This window comes from Bombus pascuorum, chromosome 1 (genome assembly GCF_905332965.1).
Source record: "Bombus pascuorum chromosome 1, iyBomPasc1.1, whole genome shotgun sequence".
NCBI lineage: Eukaryota > Metazoa > Arthropoda > Insecta > Hymenoptera > Apidae > Bombus > Bombus pascuorum.
Window position 1 is genome coordinate 29655342 of NC_083488.1, and position 15174 is coordinate 29670515.

Here is a 15174-nt window from a genome sequence, read left to right on the forward strand (position 1 = left end):
ATTAATGCATGTACACACATAACACGCGTGTATATACGAGTAATATACGGGTGCTGCATATGCAAATTAACGATCGAAGACGCGCTTTCTTTTGCTCGATGTAGTCATATAATCTCACTTTCCACGAATCGTCGAAGAAACTCTTTCTAAGATATAGTCACCATTGGTAAAAGTACGTATAATTTCATAATTGATTCTACGGTGTAATTAACGGTTTTAAGAGATCTTTTTTGTAATGTAATTCTACGAGCAACTAATTATGTATTACGTTTGGGAGCATCCTACATCCAAAGATTTTACGTTCGAAGGAATCCATTATTAATAAAATTCCAACGTGTGAAGTCATCGATCCACGAAATGATCGTTAAAAGAAAGAATAAAACTTGCTAGGCTATGCGTCATAGTCTCTGTTCCAGCAATTTAAATCGTAATTAGAATCTATGGTCCATCGATATGATTTAAATATCCTTTGTTAAACACGTAAAGTATTTAAAATTTAACAATGCTAGATTATGTAATTGTGTATACTGTAATAAATATATACATGTATATATACACATACATACAAGATATAAATTATAAAACTAATATTTCATAAATTTTTAGCACGTTCTAATGTATACAATCGCTCCATACTATTAGAGTGAAACAATCGCTAACGCATAATCAGTTTTAAAGGACTGTTCCGCAAATCCAACCAATTGAAGTGAATCGGCGATCAAAGTCGTAAAAGAATTGACTAAGTGAATCATCCATACGTACAAAGGTGCGGAACACTCATCACTGGAAGCATTTCACGCAGATGTCCAGAGCGGCGCGTGCCCCTAGGCACGGTGGTGGTGGAAATGCCTCTTCAGCCCGTTTTCGCAGGGGGAAGCCGACCCCCACGTGTACATACATGTACACGAGAGCGATAGGGAACCGGGAGTCACACCTGGCCCTTAAAAATAGCATTGGCGTGATTTCGTGACGTCGCTCGTGGCGCACATACTGCATCCGCACGATTTTAATCTCCCTTCTCCGAAAATTTACGAACGGCCTTCCTTGTTTAGCAAATTTTTCTTACAAAACGTAAGCGATTATGAATGTTATTCTATTCTTTTAATAAATCATTTTAATACATTATATAATTTTTCGCTTGTGTTTGTTTTAATATTGCCTTTATTACTAAATTATGACCGTTTTCCTCTATGATATTTCTTTGTTCAATTTCATTAAATAATTTTGATCTTTAGATTACTAAAAATTGACAATTATCTTGTGTTTCTTGCAGGGGTCGAAACACCTACATTTAATTGCGCTATATTTGATAGAAAACAATCGAACGGACTTCCTATTGACGCCACTGCCTTGTACGTAGAATGCACCTAGTTACGCTTTGGCGGTTACACATGGGTTACACATACTAGGGTGCACGGGGGTACACGTACTGGTATGCACCCCGTAGAGGTGACAAAAGAGAAGGGGAGGAGCTCTATTTTCATACAAGTTGGCTTACGAGCTCGAGGCGGGAAGGGAGCGCGACTTATGGGAGGAAGTCGGAAGCGACCCGATACGAGTCAGTCGTTCGCGAAGCACCAATACGTTTAGATCGATCGATCGATGTACGAGTGCATCTAATAGATTATTGATTCGACATATAAATTCCGAACAGTATTGGTATCGTTATACTGAATTTATTACAAGTTATTACACATAAGCACGCAAAACAATGTGTCTTATTATTTAATTAGCGATAAAACAATGAACTTAAAATTCACTAAAAATTGAACTAAATTATTCAACAACTTGGCGATGCTCTTCTAAAGTTTACAATTAAATACTATCTAAATACCTTTAAAAGTTGATATTTTCACGTTTTTTGTACATGCGATAAATCGTGCAGTTTAAATAGAAATTGTTTAGAAATCATAATTTCAAAAAGAAGAAATTTTAAAGAACGTGTAAAAGGAAGAGTTCTTGGTGTCAGTGCGAAAAGCGATTGGATTCTTCATGGGGGTTGCAATGGACACCATACGGTCTTCCGTGCACGCGACCCGTAGGAGGGTCGTTTCGCTCTACTGAATCGTAAAACCACCCCAGTGTGGCATCACATGTGGCATCATTGCTCATCCTCGTCGTTACTGTCGAACCTGAATCTTCCAAGGAGCTTTCTCAAAGCATTTGAACTAATTTCTCCTTCGACGAGTTCAACGTAGAATACCTCATAAAAAGAGATTAGAATCGCCGCGAAAGTTGGCTGAGGAAAGCGAATATAAAAAATGAGCGCGTTTAAGAGACATCAAAGCAAAGTGTTCTGGAGTCACATGGCGTCTCAGGATCTAGAAAGTTTGGATCCTTTCGCTTCGAGGAACGATTTTGCTAAAGTCAAGCAAAACATAGCGCACAATCTTGAAGTAGCCGAAGAGGAAACGGAAGAAGAGCACTCGTCCAGCATCAACGATACCAGCGACACGATCGATGCTGAAAACGTAACGGCTATTCGCGTCTGCCTAAACGAAAACGATGAACGACAATATTCGAGAATGACAACGATAGACGAGGAAAATCTGATGACTCAGACGTAAGTGAAATTATTGCAATCAGGATGAAATTTATGTTGTTGTAAGTTTGCTCGAGCATATCGAGTACGTTTGTTTGACTATTATTGGTTCTTCCTTATCACATTGACACACAACGCTACTTTCGTACCGTTAGCTTTAATTACTTAAGTTTCACAACAACCGTATGATAAGTTTTCAAGCGTTCAAATCGTTCACGAATTATTCTTTACATTGATGCCTTTAGTTTTGTATTTTGTGAACGATGTTTTTAATCATAATGGTATTTAATAAATCTAGCATTATTTCCATGTTTAAATGTTATCCTTTAATCTGTCGTAGTTCTTTATATATTTGTATATTTATTTTTGCAAAAATAATTAATTTTAATATACGATTATTTATTATACTTATACTTACTATTATACTTGTATCACATATATCAGTGATATGTGATTTTTTATGAAGGACATTTAATATATTGATCGAATAAGATAATATATTTTAATGAACGATAAATATGTAATTTGACCATTTAAAATTTTGCTCCAGTTTTTTCTTAACTTGTGGATACAATTTTATCAGTGCGATGAATTTCAGTTCAAGGACTGAACCCGTATATGTTCTATGCAGATTACAGTTGCAAATACTTCTATATCATTTGTTAAATACGTTTCTTTGAAAAATTTTTAACTTGCATAGAACTAGATGCAATTGAAAAGTTTATTTAATTTTTAGTTGAGGCAAAAGATGCTAGGAAAATAAATTACATTAATATTCGATAAGTTTGCTATATAAGTATTTTCAATCATTGTAATACATAAAAATAAGTATTTTCAAAATTTGATAGGGTCACAATGGAAATAAAGGACGAAGATAAAGGAGATGAGAATAATATCGTTCTGGCAAACAGATCGTGCAGTCCTTTGAGTCAAGATCTCCGAAGTCTAGATTCCGGTTTCTCCGATTCCGAACGATCAAATTGTTCCGAACTTTACGAGAATGAAACGCCTAGACGAAGGAGACGGAAGCGAGTTAAGGATCGACGACATGGAATGCATTCGAGAATCGGTGCTGTTTGGTTGGAAAATGAGACTATTCCGAACCCAACATATACCTCTACTCCCAAGGACTCCAGAATTTTACCTCGGAATAAAATGGTCCTTAACACGCATGAAGAACGAGGAGTGTCAAGATCACGCAGGTAATTTAAATACAAAAAATCTTGTTAAAAATAGTCATGTGGTTACAAAAAGTTTAATTCCTATGATTCAGATCAGATACATACATTACACTGGACCGATCTGACATGTCTTGAGTACGAAAATATTATATTATTAAAAATTGGTTAAAACGATATTTCTAAATAGTCGAGGATAAGATAATAATTAACTATACTACAATTCATAATTATTTCTTTATACATCTCTCTCTCTTAATTTGTCCAGAAGTGTCTTAAGATTTTTAAAAGAATAACTCTACATATACCTAGAACAACTTACATAATACATTAAATTACATAATGTTTGTTCATTTATATTAAACATTTATATTTACGTATCATAGTAATTCGATGCATATTTGATGATGTGCTGATAAATGATCTGACATTTACATGGCGTGACACGGTGAACATTTGTTTTATGAATAAATTAGTATTTACGAAGAATAGTGTACAAATAATATGATAGCACGAAAACACATTTTCCAACTAGTGCTTGTATGTTATTTCTATGATATAGTAATATGCTTCACGTCCAGTATCTTAATCGCTATCAAAAAAAAAAAAAAAAGACAAATAAGAAAAAAGGTAGAGCACATAAATGATTACATGTGCATATGTATACTAATCTTACAATTTCAATCGCTTTCTACACTGCAGTTATTTCAAATTCAGAATATGTATTTGTCCGGTATGTTTGATCGATAATGCCATGAAATTAAGGGGTCTCATACCAAAGGGCATTATCTCTGAAAGTAAACCGTGCCTTATATGAGTCGATAAGGTATGAAGGTTGTATGTTTTAAGAACATGAATCGTCGCGATAAATGTCCCCAGAGTGAGCCAAGCGATAGGAATGCAACACGTAAGGCACTTCCCATGTTATTCTTCTGGTTGTTTCGTAAACTCTCATACCCCTATATAATGGTGGAACGTCGTGTGGTTGCGTATGCACGTGGATCGGTCGTCAATCTATAGGTGCATTGGAAGTAGCGCAACTCATCGCCGGGAATATTAAATACTCATTATACAAAACGCGTCGTGACGAAAACGACTCGGCTCGTGTTTGATTTATGACAGGAAACTTAATGAGCATGATTTCCGCGCAATTTAGTGATTTTAGTACAGTATCTTTTATGAACGTTTGAAACAGGAAAAAAGAAATCGTATTTTATGCTATATAGGAATAGATATTGAATAAGCAGATATCGAAGAGTTAAGTTTTTGTTTTACAATTAACAAATATCGATTGCGTAAATATCGTTAAGTTTTTAGATGACTTTTAAACGTGCAATTAGTATTTATTACATTTGTATTATAATTAGACTGTGAAAATAATGTTTATACACACATGGAAAATTTAAATATGTAGGAATATAAGTATGTAGAATATCCAAACTACAGTATTTATTATGATATTTAGAGAATGAAATATATATAATTTGCAACATTTACAAATTATATCTTTTAGATTAAAGAATAAGTAATAGAAGTAAAAGATGAAATATTGAAGCCTTTAGTACAGACGAATATAATTTTTGAAGATTAAAATTAATGGTCCTTGCGTCTTCATAATTAATATTCAGGGAGGTGAGTGACAAAATTGGTATGTTAGGCGTGTTCTGAAATTGTTGAGTCAATATCTTCTATGAAATCTTATAGGTTCTGAACAATATATCATAATATAAAACGAGTAGGAAAATACTACGACATACCATCAATTAACGTCGATTAATATACGTTCGAGCATCTGCAACGCAAATTAAACTCAGTGTCTAGTTCAATCCGGTATTTGGAGCAACTTTAGAGTCCATATTAATAGCAGGAAGCAAAAGACGATCGATTTGTAAACTCGCGTTGTAACGTTTGCTCTTATATAAAATTAATACTTAGATCGATCTATATTGACGATTGATGCATTAGAAATCAAATAAAAATCAAGAAGAACGTTAGCAATTCGAATTATTCTAAAGTATTCAACAATTTCGCTTTCAATACGCAGAATGAGTACAAATAATCGACTGAAAGTGTTAATAATTCTAGCATATGATCAAAAGTTGAAGAAATAAATTTAAATTTATGTAATAATGAATATTGCAAATAAATAAAAATTGATTAAAGCTATAGAAAATCAGGATTGAGAAGAATATAATGTTATAAAGACTAATTTGAAAGAAGGTTTTACATAATTACTTGTTTCACCATCTACAATAGAATTAAATCAATCACACCATACAAAGGCAGATTCCAGGGAACTTATTATACTACTCCAAATTAAATATTCATCCTCCTTGTACATGGGTAGCTATTATACCCATTGTCCTTGTATTTTCAATCAGTATTCATTCAATATTGACCAACAAGCGTTCGTGTAAGTTTTCAATTTTCTTTATCAAGTTCACAAGACATGGATTCGTTCTTTAAAACATACCCAGTCAACCAAAATTGTTCTATGTGCTATCTATACTGTCTTCCATTTCTTCTCAAGACATACATTAGATGAGATAATTCAAACACTATAATATTCTACTTTACGTACATATGGCGAAATGAAAATCATAATGGCGTGAGCTAAGATTTTAACAATTTGAATTCACAAAACCACGTATTTTAACTTCTACATGTATTATCTCTTTAGTGTAACGTTTAATTAAGTTGCAACTTAATGATCAACCTCTTGTAACAATAGGCGCGGAATATCATTATGTAAGCACTAGCAGTGAACCGACTTATATCATTATCATTCTCAGTCCTCCATATGGTTCCTGTGGCTGCATTCGCTTATTTTCAGAATCGCTTAATTGTTGTAAATTTATTTCAGCGTCGTTAGTGTCATAAAAAGTAATTTCACGAGTCTCCAGGTTTTAACAACATCTAAAATAGAACCAACATTGTACATCTAACAAGACAATAGGACGCGTTTCTTTTGACACCCTATAGATGTACGCGAGCCAGTACGTGATTCAATGTAACGTGCCACACGAGGAATACCTAAATGAAAGAGCGACGCGGTTTGAGTCAACCTGGGCCCCGGTGTGTCCCGGTGCGACGACAGCAAACGTACGAAGAATTCCAGCCACCGCACCGAGTGGATCGTGTGCAGGTGATGGCGTACGGCTTAGTCAAAGAAATGGGATTAGTCACCGTCGTCCATGAGAGAACGATTCTAGTTCCGGAGCTGACCGATTAGTCAGCTTTTTGCGCTATAATATATCCGTTCCTTCGTCGATCTCCGATTGTTCCACGACGGAATCCGTGCACCTGGTTATGCGGATTGGACAGTGGTTAGGCCTTAACTATGTCGCGGCGACAGTAGTCGAGACTCCTGTCTCGTTATGGCACGATTAAGGTACCGTAGATTCTTCGTGCAATTTGGGTCACCTGTGATCTATTGTATTTGTTGCAAGTTTATGTTTCCGAGTTATGTTTGGATTAAGTGAAGATGCTGGTCGATTGTTGCAGTAGAATGGAAGAAGGTTTCGATGAATTTGTTATGACATGAGCAAGGTATTGTAGGTTCTTGGATGAATATAGTGTGATTTTGAAGCTAAATTTCATCTATGTTATTTATGTGGAACATCGATGATTCATTATGTGCAACTGAATCTTTATTAAGGAAAAGATATTTCTTAGATAAACGCGAGGTAGGATATAAGGAAAAAAAGTTTGACATTTTATTGAAGCATCGCAAATTCCTTTACGAAGTTATATTTTTGCTAAGATATTGTAGATGTCTGTATGGATATAGATATAACATGATTTTGAAGATAAATGTACTTTGTATTATTTGTAAATTAGAATGTCGATCATTTACTGTATTTGCTGGAAATTGAAATTTTATTCGGAAAAAGACGTGTCTTAAATGGATATTAGGAAGCGTAGAATAAGGAAAAGCTTATTATTTCATTGAAGTATTTTATAAACACATATTTCTTTTTATAGATTTAGTATAGTTTGAAAGCTTTTGATCATCTATAATATTTCTTGACTAAACAGTATCGGATAATATTGAAATAAACTTGGATAGAAGGAAACTGAAACTATAAAACATTACATAAAGAATTAGAATACAATTCTCACATCTGTTTCTAAGATTTTTATCAGAAATTTTTTATTTCACGTAAAATTGAATCTATCCAATTGAAAATCCTTGAAGAAGGAAAAGGTATAAGTATAGAAAAACAATATACGAAGTGTTCGAAGGAAGATACAACAATTTCTTAAAAGGATGACAAATAAAATTTTTTATTACCGTTAATGTTGCAATATAAATTCGCGAGTATGGAGGAATTTGACCGATATTAAAAGTATTATTACAGAGTAAGCGCATATTCTGAAAATTGAAAAAATGTTAAAAGTTGATAACATTGTTTATCATTATGTAACATATTAAATAACATACTTAGATAGAAATTAGATCTTTTCGAATGGAATCACTCTGGAGGAACGAAGATCAATGACTTTTCATCATATAAGCTAAAACAGGCTAACGCGAGTCCGTGAGATGAAGCGATGTTGCATAAATTTCATGGTGTACGATCAACGGATACAATTATCTACGCTATTATAACTGTTAAGATAAAATATAAATACATCACGATATTTTCGCGAAGAATGAAATGCCTTAAACGGTAATTTAAACTTCTAAAGAGGTAAATATACAGTAATAACGTTACTTTGATACATTTATATTAATTGTATCTATTGTATATTTTATAAACATATAGTTCGAATTTATATTATTCGAAGCAATTAATTGGACATCAGGTTTAAAGTATCAGACACGTAACAAATATTGTATATTTATGCTTGCGTAGTATAGAGCTATTACACTAATGGATAGCTTAATGAGTGACGAAATTACTTGATTAAGCAGTTATTTAATTGTCCCGAGCAATATAATTTTTTCTCTTAATGTCGTAACACGAGACGAATGACACGTGTTACTTGGATTATTTAATAAGAATTTTCCTAAACCTGAAGCTGCATTTTTAACACGAGAGAACAAAATATTTTTTTCTCTGAGTATTTGAACATAAACAGTAATACATCACTTCAGAAATGCAAATTTAAAATTACTATAGTTATTAATTGCTTTTGTAGATCATGTAACTTCATTATCGATACTCGTAGAACATTACATATTACATTAATAAACTATTTTTTCTTCATAAATCCTATATTTTTATGAAACAAAAGAAAATGACGATGTTCTAATAAAATTGTGCGAAAATACCTGCTTCTTCGAACGTTAAATACAATTTTGATCTTATTTTTAATAAATCATAATTCATTTATAATTTTCATTGATTGCGACACTTTATTAATTGACAAATAATGATTTTTTACAGAACGGAAGACGATCAAGTAGATGCGTCGAAAATTCCGCCACCTGTTTCTTTGGAAGACGAGTGCCTTGGCGATTTCTTGTACGCGACTGAACCACCGGAAGATGCGACCGCGCCAAGAAGCGCAAACTCGTCGATAGCGACTAACTTTTCAGAGATAGAATCATCCTACAAGTCTACTCTACATTCCAGAACTTACAGACAATCCTCATCGGTGAGATCATGGTTGAGCGATCTTGCAATGGAAATCGACAACGAGTGTGGTAACACTCTTCAAAGCAAAGCTCTACCACAACGAAAACCTCGCGAATTTTTAGACGAAAGAGAAGAAATGAATGATTTGAAGAATCTGTCGACTTTAGCTACGGCTGCTGCAAATAAATTACTTGTTAGAGCTGAACAGTTTGATCGACATTATCAGTATATCTTTAAGTAAGTGTAAAGAATGACTAAAAACTTTGTAAATTATATTTCAATTTTACAGAAATAATGTTAACTACAGAAAATATTAATAATTTATGGATAGTATCAATAATACTGACGAATCATATTTTTTGCAGTAAAGTGTCGCATTTAGAAAGCGGCAGATCGGAGCAGCAACTTCTACGTGCCATAGAGGAAGACGCTTTCTCCCTGATTTCGGAGTTAGGTGCACCGCCCCCGCGTAGAATTCAGCAAAACAATTTGAAAGCAATATTAGCGCAGTTGGAAAATATGAAGAATTATATTGACGCTGCTGTAGACACTCGTTTGGATTTTTATATCGAAGTAAGACATAATTCATAAGACATAAGACATAAGTAAGACCGCATAATACACATATACGAATACCATGAAGTAATTAATAATGAAGAATATATATGTAGATAGTATACACAATATTAAAATCAATATTGTTTTATAGAGGGTAGTCAGAGGGTTGGAAGAAGCGCCAAAAAATGATATCATGTTAGCCAGAGGTGCTCTAGCAGCTTTAACTGCTCTAGGTTTGGCAGGACCTCGAGCAGGAAGCAGTATCACAAGATGTTCAGGCATCAGGGCGCTTTTGACCTCCTTGATCACTGCTGGTAGGACTTCGGTAGATTTTGTCGCAGCTTCCTTACGTGCATTAGCGAGCGTGTGTTGTTCTGCTACGGCAATAAACCAATTTGTTAAGGACGGTGGTCCAGAGATATTGACAGACTTACTAGTCGTGGACAATACATCTGAGAAAGAGAAAATGGAAGCAACAGCATTGCTTGTACAAATCACCGCACCCTGGGTCAATGGTTTAGGTCTACCGTATGTAGAACCTTTTGCAAAGGATTTAATACTGCCCTTAAATCGTCTAGTCGAGAACACCAACTGTGGTCAGACTTTATTGCTAGTCGCAGCCGCGTTCAATCACCTGTCCAAATCTAGAAAATGCGCATTTGTGATATTGGAACACGACACGGTTAAGAAGTTGCTCAAAACTGTGAAAAGGTCAGCTGGCAGAAATGTTTGGTTGATGGAGCAGGTAGCAGCTCTTATCAGTGAACTAGCACGTATACCTGAAGCTCGAACGCATCTGGCGCAAGTTCGTGCCTCTATCGCGTTAGTTTCTTTTCTTAGAATGCGACCTCCTGGCTTAGAAAACGCATATAGACGTTTAGAAATTACTGCTGCTGCAGCACTTACAAGACTCTGCGTAGATCCAGAGATTGCAAGACAAGTAGTTGCTGTCGGAGGTGCAGATTGTCTTCCATCGTATAAAGCTGAAGATCTTTTGACCGAGGATGAAGATCAAATTGAAGCCGGGTTGTTAAGATACACAAAATCCTTAAGAAGAGCGTGTAAAAAAGCCACAAAACAAATCGATATCGCGAGAGCCAGTGATTATAGTACTTTGAGTTAAAATCAATATGAAAGTTGTACATATGTTGAATATATTTTATAAGAAAAAGAGAGTTTATGTTTATATACTTGTATAATAAAGACACTATATATATGTAATGTATATTTTTATTACATTTGTATAAAAATATATTATATATTGTATCATATTCTAAGAATCTTAATTTAGATATAAGTAAAATTACAAAAAAATACTGATAAAAATAGTATATTCTCTTCTCTTCTCTTCTTTTCTAATGACACTTCTAATGCTACTTATAGTAGAATTTATGATTCTAAAGTAGAAGAAATCAAGTTTTGTAAAAATAATGTAATTTGAATTGACCTGATGAATAAATAAAACCAATTAGTTTGTTATATTTTTATTTACTATCCTGTATTGATTGTTTAGGTCGCTGACTGCTCATTTTTTAGTTGACTTTTGTGAAATACATCTATAGTTGTCTCAGAACAAGGTCTCAATTCAAGATCACAAGAACCTAATACGAACTTCCCATTAGGTGCTTTAAAATAATCTAATCCACGGCCGATCTTAATTATCCAACCATTGCTAAGTCTGAAACAAAAGTATATAATAAATGAAAAATATTCTATCATTACATATTATATCTTATAAAACTAAAATAATAATAAAATACAATGATTTAATAAATATAATTACACCTAATTAAACTATATTCTTACACTATTTGTCTGTCGTGTAAAGTATCAGAAAAATTAAATTCAAAAGAAATAAGATGAGATGATAAACTCTGTTTCAGTTCTTCTAATCTTGTTATTTGGTTCTTCTTATCTTCTGGATCAAGAGTTGTAATTAAAAATATTTTAGACAGTGCATGACATTTTCTTACTGCCAGTTCACATAGCCTTACCAAATTTTGACACTAAAAATAAAATATAATATCAGTTTAGGATATATTAATACATAACTTATAAACTAAATTGAAATTAAATAATACCTGATGAAACATTCTTATATAGGGGTCTTCAATACGAATATATGTAACTGTTGCATCTAAAAATCTTCCAAAAACGGTACCATAACCATATCCTGTACTACCAGATTCAATTTTAATTAATTCTCTGTATATGCCACTTGCCTTCTGCTTTTCAATTAAATCCTTTATTTTTTCTGCTCTGTCCAAATATTGTGATGCCCGGGTAGCAAAATGTTTCTGTCTTACTGGATCTTTTGTTTCTGATTGTTATATTAACAATTTGTTAATCAATTTATAAGTTTGTAAAAATATATAAAATAATAAAATGAGTAGTACAATATTTAAAGCTACACATAAATTTTTTATTAATATTAAAAAAAAATTAAGATAGACATTAAAATTTCTTATAATAATAAAAAAATAATAATTTTAACAAAATAAAATTAAAAATATATATATAATATTACCTTTCATAGAATCAAGAAGTATTTGTACACCTTCTTGATATAATACAAAAGCCATTGTATATTGTTTATTGTTATCTCTTTCTACCGCTCGTTTTAGAATCGAAGCTGCCGCGCTTTCCATTGTATATACATATATATACCTTAAGCAATTTACACTAAATTATATTTTCAAAAGTAATTGCATATACTTAAAATATATTACATATTCATAATATTCGAATAACTTCTAATCTACTACTTGAGTATTTAAAAAATGTACTCGTGTACACATGATACGCTGTGCATGCGAAGGAGGTTGTAAACAATGGAAAGATGATATCTCATGAATAAAAAACATTCAATAGTGAGTGATCGTAATTTTTGAAACAATATTTGTCCTTGCTATTCATTAACAGAATAATTTTATGCGAAGAATTTTTATATCGAAAAGTGTTAACATTAATTAACATATAGGTACGTATATGACAACTGAATAAAAAATGAAAAAATAAAAATTTTATACTTACTATTTATTTAATAAATTGTAGAATATCAAATCTGTCTTGTAAGATAACTAGTTTCTTTGCTCCATAATCACATACTTGAAATATCGATTCTCGAGTATATCGAAAGTCATCTCGATTAATGTCACGATGCAAAACAATTATCTGGCACTTAAAAATGTAATTCTAACCTAATATTTAGCTATGTCAAGTTAATGTAATTTAAACGAGATGCAAGATTAATTGAAGTTTAATGTTGATCGTGTAAAATTCAATAAAGAATATCATTTCATAAAAGCAATTCATAAACGTGTAAAGTACACCTGACGTTGTTATTAAAATGGACAATTATTTGATTACAGGTTTTTAACCAAAATGCAATGACGTTCTCTCGACAGTGTCGTGCCACGTGAGCTATATACCAATGTGTGCGCGGGTTTTTAAATAGAAAAAACCGTACTTGTCACACATTACTGTACTTTCTTGTGCGTAATATGAGAAATAAAATTGTTTAATATTACTTATACTATACCATTAGATAAATCTTTTCAGTGAAAATATTTTTAGTTATGAATTATTTTAAATAATTGTTTATAATTATATCATTAATTACATTTTACTTTTTAGCAGTATAATAAAGAGAAATGTAAAAATTGATCATTTTATAGCAACTATAATTTTTACAATGAAATCTACTAAAAATATTGGAACTGGTACTTTATGGGGGGAATTACCAGCAAGAGAAACTCCAAAACAAGAAGTAATAACTCCAGATGTCATAGAAAATATTTGGAGACAAGTTATGGAAGAATCAAATAATCCTGATTGTGATTTTCAAGTGGATAGACAAGCTGAGTATGTATAGTAAATTTATTCTCAATTTAAAAACTGATCTTGCTTTTAAGACATTATACAAATTTTCATTTTTTTTACTTATAGATTACCTATGGGAAATCTTCATGTATTAAATACTATAAATCTTCATCAACAACTAAGGATGATGGTAATAATGTGAAATAATTATTAGAAACATATAAGTCTTATATTTCTTTAATAATATTTGCATTGATTGTTAGGAAGAAGGGATGGTACTGGAAAATATGACAACAATTGAAGCACAAGATTTACAAGAAAGAAAAGAAGCACAGAATTCATTTCAGTCTTCACCTGTACAAAAAGAAAGGTATTAAAACATATACGCATAAAATACATTTATACAATTCAGTAAAACATTAATAAGATTTTTATTTTAGAAATGTATTTAAAAATGCTTCAACAATACATTACCTTACACCAGAAACAGCTCGTTCTATATTGAAGCATGCAGTTATTACTCTTTTAGCTCACATTGGATTTGAAAAATCTTCAAATATAGCTATAGAAACGCTTACAGATATTGCAAATCATTTTTTGAGAAGAATGACACTTTTAATGAAGGCAGCATATGAACAGAGAGATCATGGTTTTCCAGTAATACAAAATTTTATCAGCTTACTCTTTATAAAAATAAGGAATTCATAAAAATATATGTGTGTATATTCTTATAGGATATATTAGAAAGGGTATTAGTGGAAACAGGTATTGGTGGAGTAGCTGCTCTTCATGACTACTATCAAGAATATGTGCTGAAATTTGAAGATAACATGAAAAAGAAGGTTGAAGCAATGATAGAAAAACAGAGGCAACTTGAACTTAATGTTTATAGTGCTAAGTATTTAATTGTACTGAAGAGGCTGCAATGCTTCTGAAGATGAAACGTTTTATTTCTATTAATATTTGTTCAATTTATAGGATGGTTTTAGATGAAGCAGCTAATAAATTGCAATTCGAGGAACTTGATGAATTTGGGAATGTGTACCGAGAAGTGCCGACTCTTCAACTGTTAGATCCTGAGATGGGCTTCCCACCCAGTCTTGATGCTGGCTTCCAAATGCTGTATAGTCTTGAACAAGATGAGTAAGTTATTTTCATGAATATTAATTTTTGTGCATTACACTATAAAGTCGCTGGTTATAGGTTGAATAACTTGGAAGTAGAAGAAGAAGAAGTAAATGTAAGCGATTCTCCGAATACTGGACAACGACCTGATACTTCGAGTGATAAAAAAAAATCTTGATATGTTTAATAAACATGCATAATCCTAAATTTTATTTTTATTTTATGTAGAAAGAAAATTCTAATAAATTCTTAATATTAGTAATGTTTCTAAAATTGTATATAAATTCATTATTAAACTAATAAGAAAGTTCAATATTACATGAAATCTTTAAAAATTTAGTGTTTATTTTATATTATACATGTT

General features: G+C 32.2%; 4 protein-coding genes across 5 annotated transcripts in view; 3 read left to right on the forward strand and 1 right to left on the reverse strand.

Moving 5' to 3' along the window:
- The window catches only part of LOC132915935 (zinc finger protein 888-like), an 88891-nt gene that overhangs the window by 64661 nt on the left and 9056 nt on the right, over positions 1–15174 (forward strand). The window lies entirely within an intron of this gene.
- LOC132915668 (protein inscuteable homolog) lies at positions 1544–11084 on the forward strand. Its single transcript, XM_060975499.1, has 5 exons — positions 1544–2563; positions 3391–3744; positions 9114–9542; positions 9671–9878; positions 10015–11084. The coding sequence occupies exons 1-5, from the start codon at positions 2262–2264 to the stop codon at positions 10984–10986; spliced, it is 2265 nt and encodes a 754-aa protein (XP_060831482.1). The 5' UTR covers positions 1544–2261; the 3' UTR covers positions 10987–11084.
- On the reverse strand, positions 11332–12547 carry LOC132916007 (MIT domain-containing protein 1-like). Its single transcript, XM_060975754.1, has 4 exons — positions 12391–12547; positions 11945–12183; positions 11670–11869; positions 11332–11541 (listed from the first exon to the last, which is right to left on the reverse strand). Exons 1-4 carry the CDS (start codon positions 12509–12511, stop codon positions 11373–11375), a joined length of 729 nt encoding a protein of 242 aa, XP_060831737.1. The 5' UTR covers positions 12512–12547; the 3' UTR covers positions 11332–11372.
- Positions 12703–15083, forward strand: LOC132915965 (STAGA complex 65 subunit gamma-like). Of its 2 annotated transcripts, XM_060975729.1 has the most exons (9): positions 12703–12843; positions 13235–13357; positions 13503–13727; positions 13812–13875; positions 13949–14055; positions 14126–14342; positions 14420–14583; positions 14664–14828; positions 14889–15083. In XM_060975729.1, the coding sequence occupies exons 3-9, from the start codon at positions 13558–13560 to the stop codon at positions 14986–14988; spliced, it is 987 nt and encodes a 328-aa protein (XP_060831712.1). In that variant the 5' UTR covers positions 12703–12843; positions 13235–13357; positions 13503–13557; the 3' UTR covers positions 14989–15083. The 2 variants fall into 2 exon arrangements, with proteins under 2 accessions (XP_060831712.1, XP_060831717.1); XM_060975734.1 differs by lacking the exon at positions 12703–12843 and having other exon boundaries at positions 13064–13357; positions 14420–14553.

What these genes read in the sequence shown, in the direction of transcription:
- LOC132915965 (XM_060975729.1), top strand. Translation starts at nt 13,558, where the DNA reads ATGAAATCTACTAAAAATATTGGAACTGGTACTTTATGGGGGGAATTA. An exon ending in CAAGTGGATAGACAAGCTGA is followed by an intron (nt 13,728 to 13,811) that starts GTATGTATAGTA and finishes TTTTACTTATAG; the next exon opens with ATTACCTATGGGAAATCTTC. An exon ending in AGAGAGATCATGGTTTTCCA is followed by an intron (nt 14,343 to 14,419) that starts GTAATACAAAAT and finishes ATATTCTTATAG; the next exon opens with GATATATTAGAAAGGGTATT.
- LOC132916007 (XM_060975754.1), bottom strand. Translation starts at nt 12,511, where the DNA reads ATGGAAAGCGCGGCAGCTTCGATTCTAAAACGAGCGGTAGAAAGAGAT. An exon ending in ATATAAGAATGTTTCATCAG is followed by an intron (nt 11,870 to 11,944) that starts GTATTATTTAAT and finishes TTTTATTTTTAG; the next exon opens with TGTCAAAATTTGGTAAGGCT. An exon ending in TTACACGACAGACAAATAGT is followed by an intron (nt 11,542 to 11,669) that starts GTAAGAATATAG and finishes CTTTTGTTTCAG; the next exon opens with ACTTAGCAATGGTTGGATAA.
- LOC132915668 (XM_060975499.1), top strand. Translation starts at nt 2,262, where the DNA reads ATGAGCGCGTTTAAGAGACATCAAAGCAAAGTGTTCTGGAGTCACATG. An exon ending in CATTATCAGTATATCTTTAA is followed by an intron (nt 9,543 to 9,670) that starts GTAAGTGTAAAG and finishes TATTTTTTGCAG; the next exon opens with TAAAGTGTCGCATTTAGAAA. An exon ending in GTTTGGATTTTTATATCGAA is followed by an intron (nt 9,879 to 10,014) that starts GTAAGACATAAT and finishes ATTGTTTTATAG; the next exon opens with AGGGTAGTCAGAGGGTTGGA.